This window comes from Schistocerca cancellata, chromosome 4 (assembly GCF_023864275.1).
Source record: "Schistocerca cancellata isolate TAMUIC-IGC-003103 chromosome 4, iqSchCanc2.1, whole genome shotgun sequence".
In the NCBI taxonomy this organism is placed as follows: Eukaryota; Metazoa; Arthropoda; class Insecta; order Orthoptera; family Acrididae; genus Schistocerca; species Schistocerca cancellata.
In genome coordinates, this window is record NC_064629.1 from 649,099,757 (window position 1) to 649,116,511 (window position 16,755).

The following is a 16,755-nucleotide window of genomic DNA, read 5'->3' on the forward strand; positions in this document are numbered from 1 at the left end:
CACATCTAGATATACATCTGACTGGACGTAATCAGTCTTAATGCATCTACTACATCTACAACCGCATATAAGGAAATCATTACTAATTACTACAAGGCATAAGATTTTGTGGGATTGTATGTGTTTCACAAGACAAATAGAATTTTCATTACCAGAACAAGTAACGCAAAACATTATCTATAATCCCTCTCAGATCACATTGGCAACTTGAGTTCGGATACTCACAATCACTTTGAATACTTATGCTGCAAGTTATCGCTGTTTTAAACAAAGTATGCCTACTCAGGCATTCCCTACAATCTACGTCTACAGGATGTTCTCTCCCAGGTAATGTAGGTACTTAGACACAGAGGGAACTGCATCTGGAAAATCACAAGGATTATTATAGCTTTCCAGTAGAAGTGGGCAAAGCATGTAGACCTACGTGTTATCAAATATTTTTCACAACTGTAGGCCTATTTCAGGTAACTTGCATTATTTAATCACTGACTTCCTCTAAAATGTCCCTACATAAAACGAGAGTAAATGCTTCAACACAATAGCAGATACAACATCAAGATTGAGAGAGACTTCTACATTTCTTGTTTTCGAAGTACACAGCAAAATTGATCTCTGAACTGTCAAGCAGCTTTAAACTTGTTCTTCAATTTCTCCTTAACCACATTTATTCTTTTAGTACAGATAGTCTGTTTTCAATTTCTGAGATACATGTAAATCAAAATTGGTGCAAATTTACTTAATATATACTGTTCAGAAAAGTGGGCTTTACAAATTGTTATTCCTGATGACTGCAATAGGTAAAAAATGAAATGGACTGGATTCACTTGTTTACTGACTGCAGAGTCCCTTCAGTGCTCCCCAGTTGGCTGCACTCTGATGACAAATTGTACCAACTGCCATCAGCTCTATTTGCACAATAGAGGTTTCATATGAGTCACAGAAGGAAGGCAAAAATGAACTAACAAATACCTGTATGGGCAAGGGTTTTGCTTGTATAAGGACAGAGCAAATTCCTTGTCTTCATATGTCCATTGCCTAGCTCTTGTTGCTGCTATCGTACAAAGCTTTAAGCGGTTTTCGTTCATTTTTCCCATGATGTAGCTTTGTTTTAAGTTCTGGTAGCCCTGTTAAAGCATTCCTATGAATCTGGGACTTTTTCGATTATCTGAATCTTAAGTCTGCTTTTGAAACTCCACTAGCCAAAACTCCCTCCGCCTTCACAGCTTACAAGGACTACTCCACATCAGATGCAACTCTTTAGTTTGTCTTGGAAATCTGTAGAAATGCTTATTGTTAACTTTCTCCATTTAACCTACGTAACATGCAGATGAAAAACGCCGGAATTTATAGTAGTATTCAACGTCAATTTCTTGAGTGGATTATTCTGAAAGACGCAAAATTCCTTACTACATTCACTAGAAACAACTGTTGATGACACATCAGTCGTATTTAAAGAAACAAAAGGAAACCACACAAGTTGATTCGCGATTTCCATATAGCTATCACCGCTGTGGGGCTGTGTAGATGCTTTATTTGCGAAAGTTTCCATCATGCTCCTAAGTAAAAGATGGGTGGGATAATCAAATGTAAACGATCTCATTATGGTACCTAGTCTTAGAGGATGCCTCTGTTAATTATACGGTTTATAATTTAAAACAGATACCAGCCACACACATAATTTAAAGAATGTTATTTAAAGCACATCAATGCCGGTTTGGATTTGTCACAATTCCATATTACGATGTCTGTGAAAGATTTTATTGCTTTTCTGCTATCTCTTCGTTCTGCAATCGTTATTGCGCACCACTATAAACAAAACGTTTTGTATTTGTGAACTTTCAACAGATTTTTTTGCTTTTTAACCGTAATAGGAACACACAAGACATGACCGTAAAGTAAAATAAAACATGAAATATGTCGTAAACATACTTGGTGTGCCGGCACATTGCATGCTTTATTTAACTTAATGTCATTCCATTTGTTTATATGTAGCTTAAAATGGAAAAAATTCTCTTCCCAGTTAATCGGATTTTGAATGAAGAACTTTTAATCTTAGGGCAGAAAATGTACACTGCGAAACGAGACCCTAGCAGGAAAGTAAGAAAATCTATAGGCGCCATCTTACACGGATTTGTAATAAATCCGAAATCGGTGATGGTTTGATTTCAATAAACTTTTTTGAACCATAATTGTGGCTGGCTGCTTTTTAAATTCTAAAATTTATAACTGTACTGCAGCCATGACTGCTTACAACCTTCCCCTCGCAAAATCAGTCCCTAAACAACTTGAATCATCCCTTTTACAGCTTTCTTAAATGGCCAACCCTCCTCCTTTATCCGGGCTTGGGACCGGCAACAGCTTCCGCAGGTAACTCACTGTACAGAAGCTGCAGGCGGAGTTAAAGGGGTTAACAACCATATTTCAATACGCATAACAACAAGGATATCACGGAGTTATGTGACTCAAATTCATCAAATTTACATTTCTCTCTCAGAAACGTGGGAGCCCAGAGTCGGAGATTTAAAAGGAGAAAGAATGCCAAAACAAACGAGTGTGGAACCAATGCAATGAAATTTATTGCTCTTTTATTCCTGTGGGCGTAACGGTAGCAGTTCCTGACATAAATAATTTATTTTTTGTCTTAAGTTTTCTACATAAATAGTGTGGTACTTCAGTAGTTTAATAAAATTTTGCAATGACACGTAACGTAAGACAGCTCAGCAAGCACTCGTTACTACGTGTTTCGTAACGTCTGCACGAGATGGCAGCACGAGTATCCTCTATCTCTGACGTGAAGGATGAACAACTAGCAGCAGACATAATGTACATCTGTGGTACAACTATATTTTCGCGGAGCTCATCGGATTTCAGAATATTTACCACATCTTTTAAATAAATGTCCGTCCAGATGAAACGCAAAGACAAGAACCACTGGACACGTCCAGGAAATTTTTCTACTTTCCTTTTTATTATTTATTTATATACACGAATAGCCCTCCTTGAGGATACGATAAATGAACTGATTTGATTTGATTGATTTATTATTGGTCCTGTAGATCATACAATTTGTACAGTAAAGCACATCATGATATAGGACACACAGTCTAACATGACAGTCGCGACTCTTTGCCTCGATTTTGTTGCCAGCAGCGCTCCAAGCGGCCGGTAGGTTGAACTGTGAGTTCGGCGCGATCGTGAAAGCGAATAGTGATTGTTTATCTTGATTTATACAATGGATTTTACCATCGGGAGCTTTTGTAGCGCAATAAATTGCAGCAGCAATAGGAAGAAGACACCACAGCTGTCTTTTTTAGGTTTACTAAGGATCCTGATAGGTATATACCATCATGTTACTAAACTGTATCGTCAGGATTCATTTGCAAATGTATGTGTATCAATCGTGAATGTTTCGTTTTAGGAGCAAAAAAATGGCTTGTTAATAGCAGACGAGAAGACCTTATGAAGAAAGACCCGGTTTACCTGTATAATAATATTAGGTTTTGTTCGCTACATTTCGAACAAGACCAGGTCATGAACGCAGACAATAACAAACTCGTGTGGAATGCAGTATGCACACTGTTTGACATTCCAGATAAGCCACCTCAACTGACGATGAAGAAGAAGCTGCCACAAAGATTCGACAGTCAATCTAAAGCTGTAAAACAGCCCTATGACAGAAGCAGCTAGTTCAACTCTCCATTTATTAGTGCCAGATTCGTGAGAATCATCAACACAAGACCTGCTTTGACGATGAAGTGGTTAGATTAAGTGCAGCTGCTCGTGTCTTACAAAAGCGTGTGAAGTGTCAGAATGTGCAGATCACTAGACTTCGAGCGAATCTATTATGGGACAAGGAAACTGCCTACAGACAGATTGTTCGAAAATTAATCAAATTTTTGGTTTTTCGTGAAATGTAATGTAATCAGCTCATTATGGTTTCAGCATATTTCTCCCACTATTTGTCAGTTGCTTGTCCCACGTAGAATAATATAAAGATGAAGGTCGTGGAAACAAGTGACAATGACAAACACAGTAGGCCTACAGAACGGTAAACGAGCTGTCCATCGCTTTTGCATGTGGAGGTACAGGTCTGTGCTTCTTACATGTGAATCTGTGTGTTTACATTCTTTTGATATCAACGTGGTAAGCTGCAATTCTGTCCAATGTCACAAATGTTTCTTCACGAATGTGTTGTTGCTTGCCACTCTATTCATGGTTTTTGTCCATACTTGCGCTTATTTTAGAATCATTTTTAGAAACATATATGCCTTCTGATACTACACAAACTCTTGGAGGCAAGAAACTAATTCGAATAATTGGGAAATTACGTAGGAAATGGATGCAAACAAACATTATGCTTACGACGCGTCTGACGTCCACCTTACCTGCCGCTCTGAGGAGCTTTGGTGTCGCTCCATCTGTCAAACGGCAACAACTTTTACAGCAGTGAGTGTCGCGACTGTTATGTTAGACTGTGGTACATAGTTCACATAGCAGAATACATATATGAGATACAGACAGAATATAGATAAGATACAATAATTAAATTATCTTACTAAGTAGAAACATCTACAACTGAATAAACAGCTTATTGCAAGTAATTAAAATTTTGTTTCAAGAAATCCATGTACGGAATAGAAACAGTGATTTAGTAGCAATTTCCTTAATTTGATTCTCATTATTTCTGGGTTTTTGCATGTTTTTATGTCTGTTGGGAGGTGATTGTATATTTTAATGCCCATACATTTAACCCCCATTCGCATATAATTTTGTGTTGTGGGTTATAATTTGTAACTGTGTTTTGTTCCTGGTGTCATGCGTGTGGCAATCTGCATTTCTGTCGAGGGCATCCAAGTGCTGTACTCTAAAACAAGCTGGTCCAATATATAAGGGCATGCTAGTGGCAGGATTTTGAGCTGTTGAAATAGTGGTTTACAGTGTTCAGTTCTTTTTTTTTACATTTCATTATTCTTACTACTTGTTTTTGTAACTTGAAAACTGTGAGAGACTCGGAGCTCTTTCCCCAGAAGATTAGGCCATAGATCAAGACAGACTCATACAGGGCATGGTACACCAGCTTCAAGGTATCTACAATGGCTGTGTCTGTTAATGATCGTAATAGATAGCAGGTTTTACTAAGCTTTTGTGACAATGCCTCAATATGTGGTTTCCAATTTAGTGTGTTACTGATGGTAAGTCCAAGAAATCTGGTGTCCTGCCTGTTCGTAATGTCATCTTTGCCGATAACTATAACTGCATTGAAGGGGGTTTTATTTTGGCTAGTAAGGAAGTTCATACTTACAGTTTTTTGAGTATTTATGAGTAGTCTATTTGATACAAACCACGATTGTAAATGACAAGTACTTTCATTAACTGCATCTTGCAATGTGTCACCTCTACTGGTTATCAGGATATTTGTGTTGTCCGCATACAGAAAGAAACTGGCATTTGGTATGTGTTCTGGGAGATCACTTATAAACAATATGAAAAGAACAGGGCCAAGGACAGATCCCTGAGGGACGCCATTTGTTGTATGTAGTACATCTGACCTGCAGTTCCTGAATGTCTCTGATTTTCATATTTCTACATATTGCTTCCTTTGACTAAGGTAGCTATGGAACCAATTGTGGGCTACACCTCTAATCCCATACTTATGGAGTTTCATAAGCAGCAGCTTGTGGTCGACCATGTCAAAGGCCTTGGACTGATCAAGAAATATACAGACAGCAGGTTGTTTATGGTCAACGAAACTTGAGCACTTTTTTAGAAATGCATACAGAGCATGTGTGGTGGACCTATTTTTCTTAAGTCCGTGTTGGGAAGATGTGATTATGTTGTTAGAATTTAAACATATTTCTAATCTAGTTAACATACAGTAGTCAAATATTTTTGACAAGGCAGATAGTATAGCAATTGGCCTATTGTTTGTCACGTCCGTTTTCTCTCCCTTCTTGTAGAGAGGTATAATTTTAGCAAGTTTTAGCTGGTCTGGAAATGTTCCCTTTAGAAATGAGGTATTTATGATATTTGACAGGGGTCCACTGATGTAATTTGAACACTTATGAAGTAAGGAGCAGGGTATCAAATCATGCCCTGCAGAATAGATCTTTTTGGCTCTTTTTTTTTTTTTTTTTTTTTTTTTTTTTTTTTTTTTAAATAATATCTTCAATTTCATGCGGTGTTGTAGGAGATAGGAAAAAGGAGTTCAGAGGAGTATTATTTTTGAGACAAGGGTGTGCAGTGTTTGGAGAGTTAGTCAGGAGATTTGTGGGAGGAGAGTGAACAGTATGTAAAGAGTTGGTTAGATTTGTGGAAATTTCTGAAAAATAGCAGTTGAATTTATTGGCAATTTTATGTACATTTTCAGTCTTTTGTCCTTTTATATTTAGTGTGATTTTATCCTCTATCCTTAACTTTCTACCAGTATGTTCATTTATTAACAAATGTTGGAAGAGTACCTAATTTTTTTATCATTATGAGCTTTTTAGCGCATTTTATAACTCCTGTATGCGTTTTTGTAATTTTTATAGTATACCTTGAACTCTTTGGATTTGCCACTGTCGAGTTTGCTAAGTCTGTGCAGCAGCCTCATCTTTTCTGATAAAGTTTTAATGCCTTTTGTGACCCAAGCATTCTGTTTTTTGTTAGTGATAGTCTTTGTTTTCTCTGGGAAATGGCAGTTAAAGTAATATTCAAATATCTGCAGAAAATTGTCATATTTTTCATTTGTTGTTGAGGAAGTAAATACACTTTGCCAGTCTTCTTTCTCTAAGCTAAGTACAAAGTTGTTTATGTTGCTATCACTATAACTTCTACATTTAATAACTGTTTCTCCTGATGGGAGTACATTGAATGGTTGATTAAAATATATTGTTAGTGCACTGTGATCTGAAAAACCAACATTTATAATTTTTACAGTGCAATCAGTGTTAGTAGCAACCTGATCAAGACAGCTGTTTAATCTTGTAGGACATATAACTTTCATATTTAAGTTGAATGACATCATTAAATTTACTAATTGGGACTTTCGAGCAGATTCTTCGAGGAAATCAATGTCGACAGCTTCTTTGTGTTAATTTTCGTTTCTTCCAGACTTCCTTCATCCTTCCAGATTGTTATTCCGTTTCTTCCTGGGTCCACTTTCTTCTGATTGCAGACCTCGTCTTTTTTCCCATGAAATTCTGCCTTTTGGGTTGCTTCCCGAAGAAGTATTCTGTTATCTATTATTGCTTCCCTAAGAAGTATTCTGTTATCTATTACGTTCATTCTAAGTCCAGTGTATTTCATATCATTGTCAATTTCAGTGAACAGTGTAGGTTTGGATTTGTAGCTGGTTAGTAAGTTTAAGACCTGCTTCGTTGGTTTCTTAGTATCCATTCGGTATATGTGCCCATAAAACTGTAATCTTCTTTTCCTCATCACATCAATTAGCATTTCCACTTTCAAAGAGAGCTATTGATAGTTATATATATTTTTTGTCATTTGGAATGCCCTTACTATTTTATATACGATACTCTGCTTTCCATGGTATCGTTCCGTTTGTACTGCTTGTTATCAGTTCTCCTAGGTACTGATATTTAAAGAAGTTTGTTTTAGATGTTGTGTTGTGATGAATTAAGATGCGGAAGGGTATCACTGATGTTTTTCATGAAGTGTGTTTTTTCATATAATACTTTAGCCCTATTTTGCCTGCTTCTGTCTGTAGTTCTGTGATTTGCTCTTTGGCACTATCTAGTGAGTCAGTAATTAATGCCATGTGATCTGCAAAAGCTAGAAAGTCTGTGGTTATTTTATTTGGGTTTCTCCATCGTTTATTTACGGAGATACCGGGGTCAATCTTATAAGACATAACACACACCAATAATGTGTACTTAGTACCTATATATACCACACAATATTTACCACCACTTTTTTCAGAATATTTTACGATATCGTATTTACTTATACATCTCAGAATGGAAGTGTGTGTATTTACAAGCAGTGCCATGCCTTGTATGGAATATATTGAAGTCTTCTGCCTTACTTACTAGCAATTCAACCACACACTTTAATGCCAAAGTAGCTTATGTTAATATATTTCACCATTTTGTTGAATATGCTAATTGCACTCGTCAGTATTCCATCGTTCTCTGGTAGTTACTAACACATACTGTGTGATTATCGAGTGGCCAACAGAAAACAAGATCAACAGCTGTAAATTATCAGTGTTTGTGGATCACGTAAGCAGGGAAGATACAGTCAAGCTAGCAGGAGTTGATGGCATACCCAGCAGTAACTTGCGGTTCTTCCTGCCAAATATTATTGACCCCGTCACTTAGTATGCAACTCCTCATTACAGACAGGCATCTTTCCTGATCAGCTAACAACATCCAAAGTGATTCCAGTTCTCAAAGTTACTGGCAAACATAAAGTGATAAACTGTTGCCCCATTACATTAACAGCCTGTTTTTCAAAAGTATTAGAAAGATAATGTACATTAAGTTAATACAGTTTATAAACAAATATGGATTATTAGCGAGTCCTCAGTATGGTTTGCAAAGTAAGAAATCAAGTAAGATGGTAATCGACGAACATATAACCACTGTTTTAAAAGCCATTGATGAAAAACAGAAAACAGCAGGTGTATTTTTAGATTTAACTGAAACTGTTGACATGGTAAACCACAGAACACTTATAAATAAGCTTTGGGTACTATGGTAGTATGGGATTAGCAATTCAATACATTTATTCATTTCTCAGAGACTACAAAAAAAAAAGTGTGCATTAGAAATGTAGATGGAAAAGTAAGAATACCTGTCAGAAGAACACCCAGTCAACTTTGTGGTACCTCAAGGGTATTTTAAACAATAAATTATGGCTTCTCACTACAGAGCATAGACCAAACAACATTTTATTGATAGGACTTTCATATGGTTGCAAAAAAAGGATAATTTTTGTAGGACCTTATATATATATATATAATTAAAGCACGATAGTGCTGATGAGCATCTTGTGAAAACTTTTGGGCTGTCTGTCTCTTCCATGCCGGGTGTAGAATACTCGGTGTTGCAATTGCCTACAATACTGTCAACTGCTTCTACTGTTGACAGGCTGGACTTGGAGCCATATTGTGAGTAACTTAGAATATTTTTTACAGACAACTTTGACCGATTTGGAGCTTTATGTAATTTTTTTAGTTTTCAGTTTAGTTTATTAGCATACTTTGCATCACTTGTATGATATGGGAACTGTCACAATTCTTCAAATTAATACAACAAAATTTTACAATGTTTTAAAAATGACACAATGAACTAATGCATTGGAGTTAAACATCCTCTCTGAACAAGTAAATAAGGATTCGACATACATATAGTACACTTCAAGAACACACATTTATCACATCATTTACAGTCAAGAGTAAACAAACGAAATATAAGATTTACAATGAGAACAGCATGATTGTACTGATAATGAAGTAAATACAAGTGTTTGTTGGTGATTTAGGGATACAGAATATCCCTCCATGTTATAAAGACATTTATTTAACAGTTAACTTTCTAATTTCAGACTTAAATTGTCCCTCCTCTACGATTCCCTTGATGCAAATTGGCAGAGCATTACTCAGCTTTATTCCATAAAAACTCAAATGTTTTTGAGTTTTTTTGTTTTTCTGGCTGTTTCTACTACAGATTCTTACTGGTACATATATCATCATTTTGGAAATCTGAATTTATATGTAAACTACTCAAGTGTGTTCTTGTGCATAGTACTCTTTTGAATACATACAAATATGGTGCTGTATGTGTTTTTAACTGCATGAATGAAGGCCTGCAGTGTGTTTGTGGAGAGCTGTGTGTAATAATTCTAATGGCTCTTTTCTGTAATTTCTCAAATGAGATTTTGTTACACCCCAGAACATTATTCCGTAAGATACAATAGAGCAGATACAAGAAAAATGCACTAATCTTGCAAAATCTGTGCTACAAGAGGAATTATTCGTAATGCAAAACGAGCAGAACTGAGTTTTGAGGATATGCATATACCATGGTCTTTCCAGCTCAAGTCATGATCAGTATACATGCCCAAAATTTTTGTAGACTGTACTTTCTGTGTTCCTGGTCACCCAATAATAAATGGTCATCCTTTTCATTTACTTTACTATACTGGCATGCAATTTGTTTTGTTTAAATTAAGTTCTAACTTATTAGCATTAAACCACTGTTGCACACGATTCAGAACTTTTTCAGCTGTAGTGAATAAAGATTTTCTGTCATCACTTATAATTTTGTTTATGTCATCTACAAATAACATAATTTTGGATGAACTGTTTGGGATTTTAATGTCATTATATAGATCAAGAAAAATAATGGGCCAAGAACTCTAACCTGCAGGACACCTGCTTCCACTTTCTTAGCATGTGATGCTTTATTTTTACTTATTTTAAGGTGAGTTCCACAACTTAAGTTCTATCTTGGAGACAGGATTCAAACAATTTCCTCCCAATTCCTCCAATGCCTGTTGCCTCCAGTTTGTCAAGTATAATTTGATGGTTTACTGTATCAAAAGGCCTTGGAAAGCTCTAGGTTGATTCCCACCACACTTTTGCTATTGTGTAAATTCTTAACATACTCTTGTGTATAGGCTTGCATAGCTGTTTCTGTGTTGTGACCTGTATGAAAGATATGCTGGCAATAATTCAGAATACTGAAGGTGTCAAGGTAGCTTATGAGTTGGATTTTTATCAGTTTTTCAAATATTTTTTTGAAAAAGATTGAAGGAAGGATATAGGTCTGTAGTTTCCTACCTTACATGCATCTCCATGTTTGAATAGTCGTCTAACCTGAAAGATTTTCAGCCTCTAGGGGAACACACCTTACCGAATGAGAAACTGGCAATATCTATCAGTGGTTTTAAACTCTGGGAGGCAACGTTGGTGTTTTTTTTTACACTGGCGCTTCGTCCATTCCTGCAGACATTTTTGATTTCAGACTATTACTTACTTTCAACGTTTCATGTTCATCTGTGGGACTTATCATCAAACTGCTGACTACTTTGATGTTGTTATTTTCTCTTGTTTGATAAAGTTCTTGCTTAGTTTCTCAGGTACACTTGGAAAGTAATTATTAGTGTAACTTTATATCTTATGGAAAACTGTTTTTACTCAGTATCACAGTATCTTAAAAACAGAATTTGTAAATATACTGTACATCTGATGCCAGGAAGCTCTCCTTAAAAATATGTACGTACAAGTACTGTAAAAATGAAAGTGCAAAAGTGCCAAATTGCATTATATGTGAAAGATATCCCACTTAGCTAAAGAAAATTATGTAAAATCCCCAAGTAAAGAATTTTCTGTTGCAAATTATGCTCAGACAAACATCATAAAAATGACCCTACCAAATAATACTCGATATAACAGTATTGAAATTAATGAAATTTTGTCCAACATCTAGGGTAAAATATATGTACATAAAAGATCTTGGGATGTAAATAAATAAATAAATAAATAAATAAATAAAGACAGACAAGGCTTCCATCTTTATTGTTACGTTATCTTTAGATTTAAGTACAATACCCTGTTCCTTACTGTCTCTTTCATTTCTCTTTGAACAATTTCTCATGGAGTTCTTGATTTATTGGCTGACTTCCTTATTAATCTAGCATTATTTAGTATTTTTACTAGATTAATTATCCTTCTATACCCTTTTTGTAGTTTGTTACTTTTTTTAAATTAGAATCAGTACAAGCTTTCATTTCAGAGTGTTGGAAGAATTTTTTATATGAGATGTGATCCATGAATTTCTGTGTCTATGCCTATGTGAGTTGATTTTGACTAATCTTTTTGGAAAGAACATTTCAAAATCTGTCATGAAAAGATATGAGAAAACATTGTATGAAACAATACTGCTCCTCAGGATTGGTTAGACAGTGTGATAGCAAACTGGTTGCAGTTTTCAGTGGAGAAAATTGGTTTGTACATATGATGTACTGTTTTTGTATTTATCTGAACTGTGAAAACTTTAATGATGAGTTCATTGTGATCAGATATGCCTAGGTCAATATTCAAAACTTCTCTATCTGAGGTTTTGTATATTGCAAAATAAATTTGCCATGAGACATTTTGAAGCATTTGTTAGCCTTTTAAGGTTATTTAAATTTGATTCAAACTGTGTAAAATATTGTGTATTGTGGAATTGAATTTTAATTGGACTTTTTACCAACACATTGGCAAAAAAAAAAAAAAAAAAACTCCTGAACAGGCTATGAAGGCCCAACAGTACTGACTGGCCGCCGTGTAATTCTCAGCTCGTAGGTGTCACTGGATGGGGATATGAAGGGGCATGTGGGCAGCACACCGCTCTCCTGGCCATAGGTCAGTTTCTGAGACTGTCAATCAAATAGCTCCTCAGTTTGCCTCACAAGGGCTGAGTCCCACTTGCCAACAGTGCTCGGCAGACCAGATGGTCACCGATCCGAGTGCTAGCCCAGTCCGACAGCACTTAACTATGATGATCTGATGGGAACCGATGTTACCACTGTGATAAGGCCATTGGCACATTGTCATTAAAGTCCCTACATATAAATCTTGATGATTTCTCATCATGTGAGATACTCAGCAGTGCCTCAAGCTTATTAATAAAAAAAAATTCGTCACTATATGGTGTTCAGTACACTGACATGACCATTATTTTTCTCTTTTTTTCCATTCACTTGCACTGCTGTAGCCTCATTGTTCATATGCCACTGCCGGGAGTACTACATATTGCAGTATGGGTTTTTGCTCTCTCTGCTATTCTGTACCAATGAAAGAGGTGATTTGAAATGTAAACCACTGCTTGTTTACCATTCAGAAACTCCATGAGCCTTCAAGAAGAGCAAAATCGAGAAGAGGTTAAATGTGATGCGAAGATCAAACAACTACAAGTTTTGGGTGTCACGTGATTTTGTGATTGGACCAATGAAGTATCTGGTCCTTCGGTGAAAACATATTTGCTTGAGATGAATCTGCCATTCCCAATTCTTGCATGTTATGGACAATGCTCATGCCCATTCTCAAGGCCTAAGAGCCCAACTCCTTGAAGAATTTCAATTCATCAAGATCCAATTTCTGCCTCCCAACACCACTCTGTTACTCCAGTCTATGGACCTGCAGATTATTTCCAACTTTAAGGAGCTCTGCACCAAAGCACTCTTGGAAATTGCTTTGGGCTGACTGAAGCTATCAATCTCACTCCAGTGAGTTTTGGTAATATCACTTCAACATCATTGCCTGTGTCAAGATGATCTAAAAGGTGTGGGAAGGGGTTACCAAGTGAACTCTCACTTCTGCTTGGAGGAAGCTTTGGCTGGAGTGCATTGTTGAATGTGACAGGCATTTGAGGCAGTACCTGTGAAGCCTGCAGTCAACGAGATTGTGTCTTTGGCCAAAAGCATTGTACTAGAAGTGGATAGTAATGATACTGATGAGCTTGTGAAGATCACAGCCAAGAAATGACCACTGAACAGCTTATGGAGTTGCAGCATGTTTCACAGCAGGATGTTGTGGAGAGGAGTTCTTCAGAGGAGGAGGAGGAGGAGGCAGTAACAGCAAAGAAGCAGTCTTCTGATGCAATAAGAGAAATGCTGAAAGCATGGGAATCGGTTGCATTGTACACTGAAAATCAACACACTAATAAAGCAGTGGCTACGTGCACTAGAAATTTATTTGACGATAATGGTGTATCGCAATTTCTCCAAGTGTTGAAGCATTAGCAGAAATGAATGACTATAGATAGCTTCCTAGTAAAAAAGAATTAGTTATGTTTAGTGGATAATAAAGTACATATACTGCCCGGGAACAAATTATGCTCACTACGCAAGGTTCCACTGTACTACCAAGGAAGAAGTTAACGTTTGTAATTTTCTGTAATGTACTTCTTAACGCTCTTATGACAAGTGTATCTTCATTTCTATTAACATCATTAGCGCCTCCTATTATTACACAGTTGATTCCAGGAGTCAGAAAATTTTCACAGAACTACCCGTAAGGGATACCTGGTTTCATTACTCCACCAACTTTGAGCATAGCTTGTATGTTAGACATGATGTCAGCTAAACCTTTTCCATGATTGCCTGAAAGTATGTAAATATCTTCTTTGTTCTTACCGATAATTGTTATGTTTGCATGTTCCCAGCATTATCTATTATTTCCTTGCTTGTTATGACAGCATTTCGTAACTGAGTGATTTTTAGCCGATACATTTGTGGGAGTACTTCATTTGTTCTAGTATTTTCACATTTTTGACTCACCACACGTTAAAAGTCCAAAATTATTTGCTACTGGGAGACTAGTGGTGTTCTCTTTACTATTAGCACGATGGAACTTTTTAGGCCTAATGAAGTTATCATTTTGTTCGGTTATGACAGTTTCACTACACATTGAATAGTCTTTGATGACTTTTTCAGGTTTTTATACATACAGTTTAGCTAACATAAGATCATATTTTAATATGGCAGTCACACAGTCCTCTTGGTATTCCTTTTGTAAACATAGAATATCATGAAAATTGCAGTGCACATTTCCACAATCACAAATTACATTTCTCTCTTCTAATGTATTTAAACATTAGCAATAGATCCATTTTTGTGACCACAGACATAACTTGACATCACATTTCACCTTCTTGCTATGTTTTACACACACAAGGTTTAAAAAGTCATAGTTTTCTGCAAATCTGGTAATTAGTACGCTTACACACACAGTAATGCAGTAAGAAAAAAAGGATGGGGACAACACAGGCTGGGTGGTAATTATTAGAACAAAACGCATTACATTTTTGGGCGGAGAAGTAAAGGCTGTTATTTTTTAAGGATTCAGGGAAACAACCACTAACAAACATTCAGTTTATAAGAGGACATAATGGATGCACTATTATATCCTCAGTTTTTTCTCTAAAAAATAGACAATAAATGTCTTCTGATTTTGAATTAGTTAGTATTGCTATTGCACTTTTATTATTGGTTACTTTTACCTCTTATCATTTAGAGACAGGAACTAAATCTTCAAAATTTTGGAGGAAAAGAGTTTTCATGTTTTGAGTCATGGATGTTGTGATATTTACGATTGTGTTCAGCTGCAGCAATGTTATTCATACTGCCAGCATGAACAAAGAATGTGTTGAAAACATCTGGTGTGATACCAGCATCACAGGAATTATTTTTGCTAATATCTTTACTTCTGCCCACATGAGTCCTGACAACAATCCAGGCTACTTTACACTTATTTTGCAACTTATTAATATAAACGTCATTAACATTGCACTTGCTTAATCTGACTGATTTCTGCCTTATATTTCTTCTTTAATCATATGTGGTTTGCTCTTTCTTCTTCACTATCCCTCGATTTATCATAGGAAATTATTAACATTATAGAGCACAGCAGTCAGTTGTCCTTTTTTTGCAGCTTTTATTATGCAAAATCAGATTTTGGCTAGTGCCTAGCCATTATCAATGCACTAATTTCTGATCTCGGTGCATGTTAGTTCCCCGTTGTTTGGTTGTCAGTCGTAGTTCTTTGAATTGGTAGTATTCAATGAACTGTGACTGATGCCCAAACAACAGGGAACTAACATGCATCGAGATTAGAAAATAATTCATTGATAATGGCTAGGCACTAGCCAAAATCTGGTTTTGCATAATAAAACCTGCAAAAATTAGGATGACTGATTGCTGCACTGTATAATTTATAAATCACATAGGTCACTGAGTGAACCCACTTTCTGAATGGAAGGTAACCTGATGATAAAATGTGTATTGAACACCACCACTTGATAACTGATTTGTCTAAACATTAGTAATTACATTGACAAGGCAAGTAGTTTGTCTTGTTAAGTGATCATTAATACAGAACAGGTCACATGCTCGTAGCATACTGTGTAGATTAATTTGTTTGTATCCTTAGTCTTATATCAATACTCGAGTCACCAAAAATTAAAATCCTATATTTATGCCATTTCTCAAAGTGTACAATCACTTTCTGTAAAACCTGCACAGATACTTAAATATCACTATATGTTGTGCAATTATATAGGTACAATTATGAGTTTTTACATGGGCAGGACAATGCCACTGTTTTCAGTAAATTTTCTATACAGTTATCACTCACAGTAATGCAAGTCTATGCCACTACTAACATACATTGAGCACCCCCCCCCCTTCCCCCTGCCCCCCCCCCCCAGTTTTGTATACCTCTACAGTAACCCATTACTAAGTCAAACACACAATTATAACTGCAATTGATATTCGCTTGGCCAGTGTTAGTTAATCTATACCACTGTGAAAAGACAAGCCATTGTTTAATATTGTAAACAAAATTCTGGAAATGTACTTGACTGATTTACTTGAAATGTTTGCACAATGCCCTAATAAATGCTTAGATGGATGTAGGCTACATTTTTTTAATTGTATGTGGTAATGGGAAACACTGTTAGCAGAAATCTCAAAAAGGTCTTGACCAATTTATTTCAAATTTTTACATGATACCCTAATAAACATTCAGAGAGACACAGGCCATATATTCTTTTAAAGACCAACTACCAGTTTTCAGTTAAAACTGACTGTGCCAAAGAAAATGTTTGCCATGCTCTGCTGTGAAAATGTATAGTTTTGTTTTCTTTCTCACAATCAGTTTCAATTATGATAGCTGGGCGCTTAAACTGCTAGACAAATTATTTCTTCCATATATGTTCTACCTCATTATATATATTTTAAATGCAAACTGAAAACACAAAACTATAC

General features: G+C 36.0%; 3 protein-coding genes across 3 annotated transcripts in view; 1 reads left to right on the forward strand and 2 right to left on the reverse strand.

Annotated features, from left to right (window-relative positions):
- Positions 1–16,755, reverse strand: part of LOC126183303 (uncharacterized) — a 260,517-nt gene that overhangs the window by 209,002 nt on the left and 34,760 nt on the right. The gene's annotated exons all lie outside the window — the stretch shown is intronic.
- LOC126183304 (uncharacterized) overlaps positions 1–16,755 on the reverse strand; it is a 164,904-nt gene that overhangs the window by 113,389 nt on the left and 34,760 nt on the right. The window lies entirely within an intron of this gene.
- LOC126183306 (52 kDa repressor of the inhibitor of the protein kinase-like) lies at positions 3,177–4,195 on the forward strand. The gene is made up of 2 exons (XM_049925149.1): positions 3,177–3,335; positions 3,419–4,195. The coding sequence occupies exons 1-2, from the start codon at positions 3,233–3,235 to the stop codon at positions 3,685–3,687; spliced, it is 372 nt and encodes a 123-aa protein (XP_049781106.1). The 5' UTR covers positions 3,177–3,232; the 3' UTR covers positions 3,688–4,195.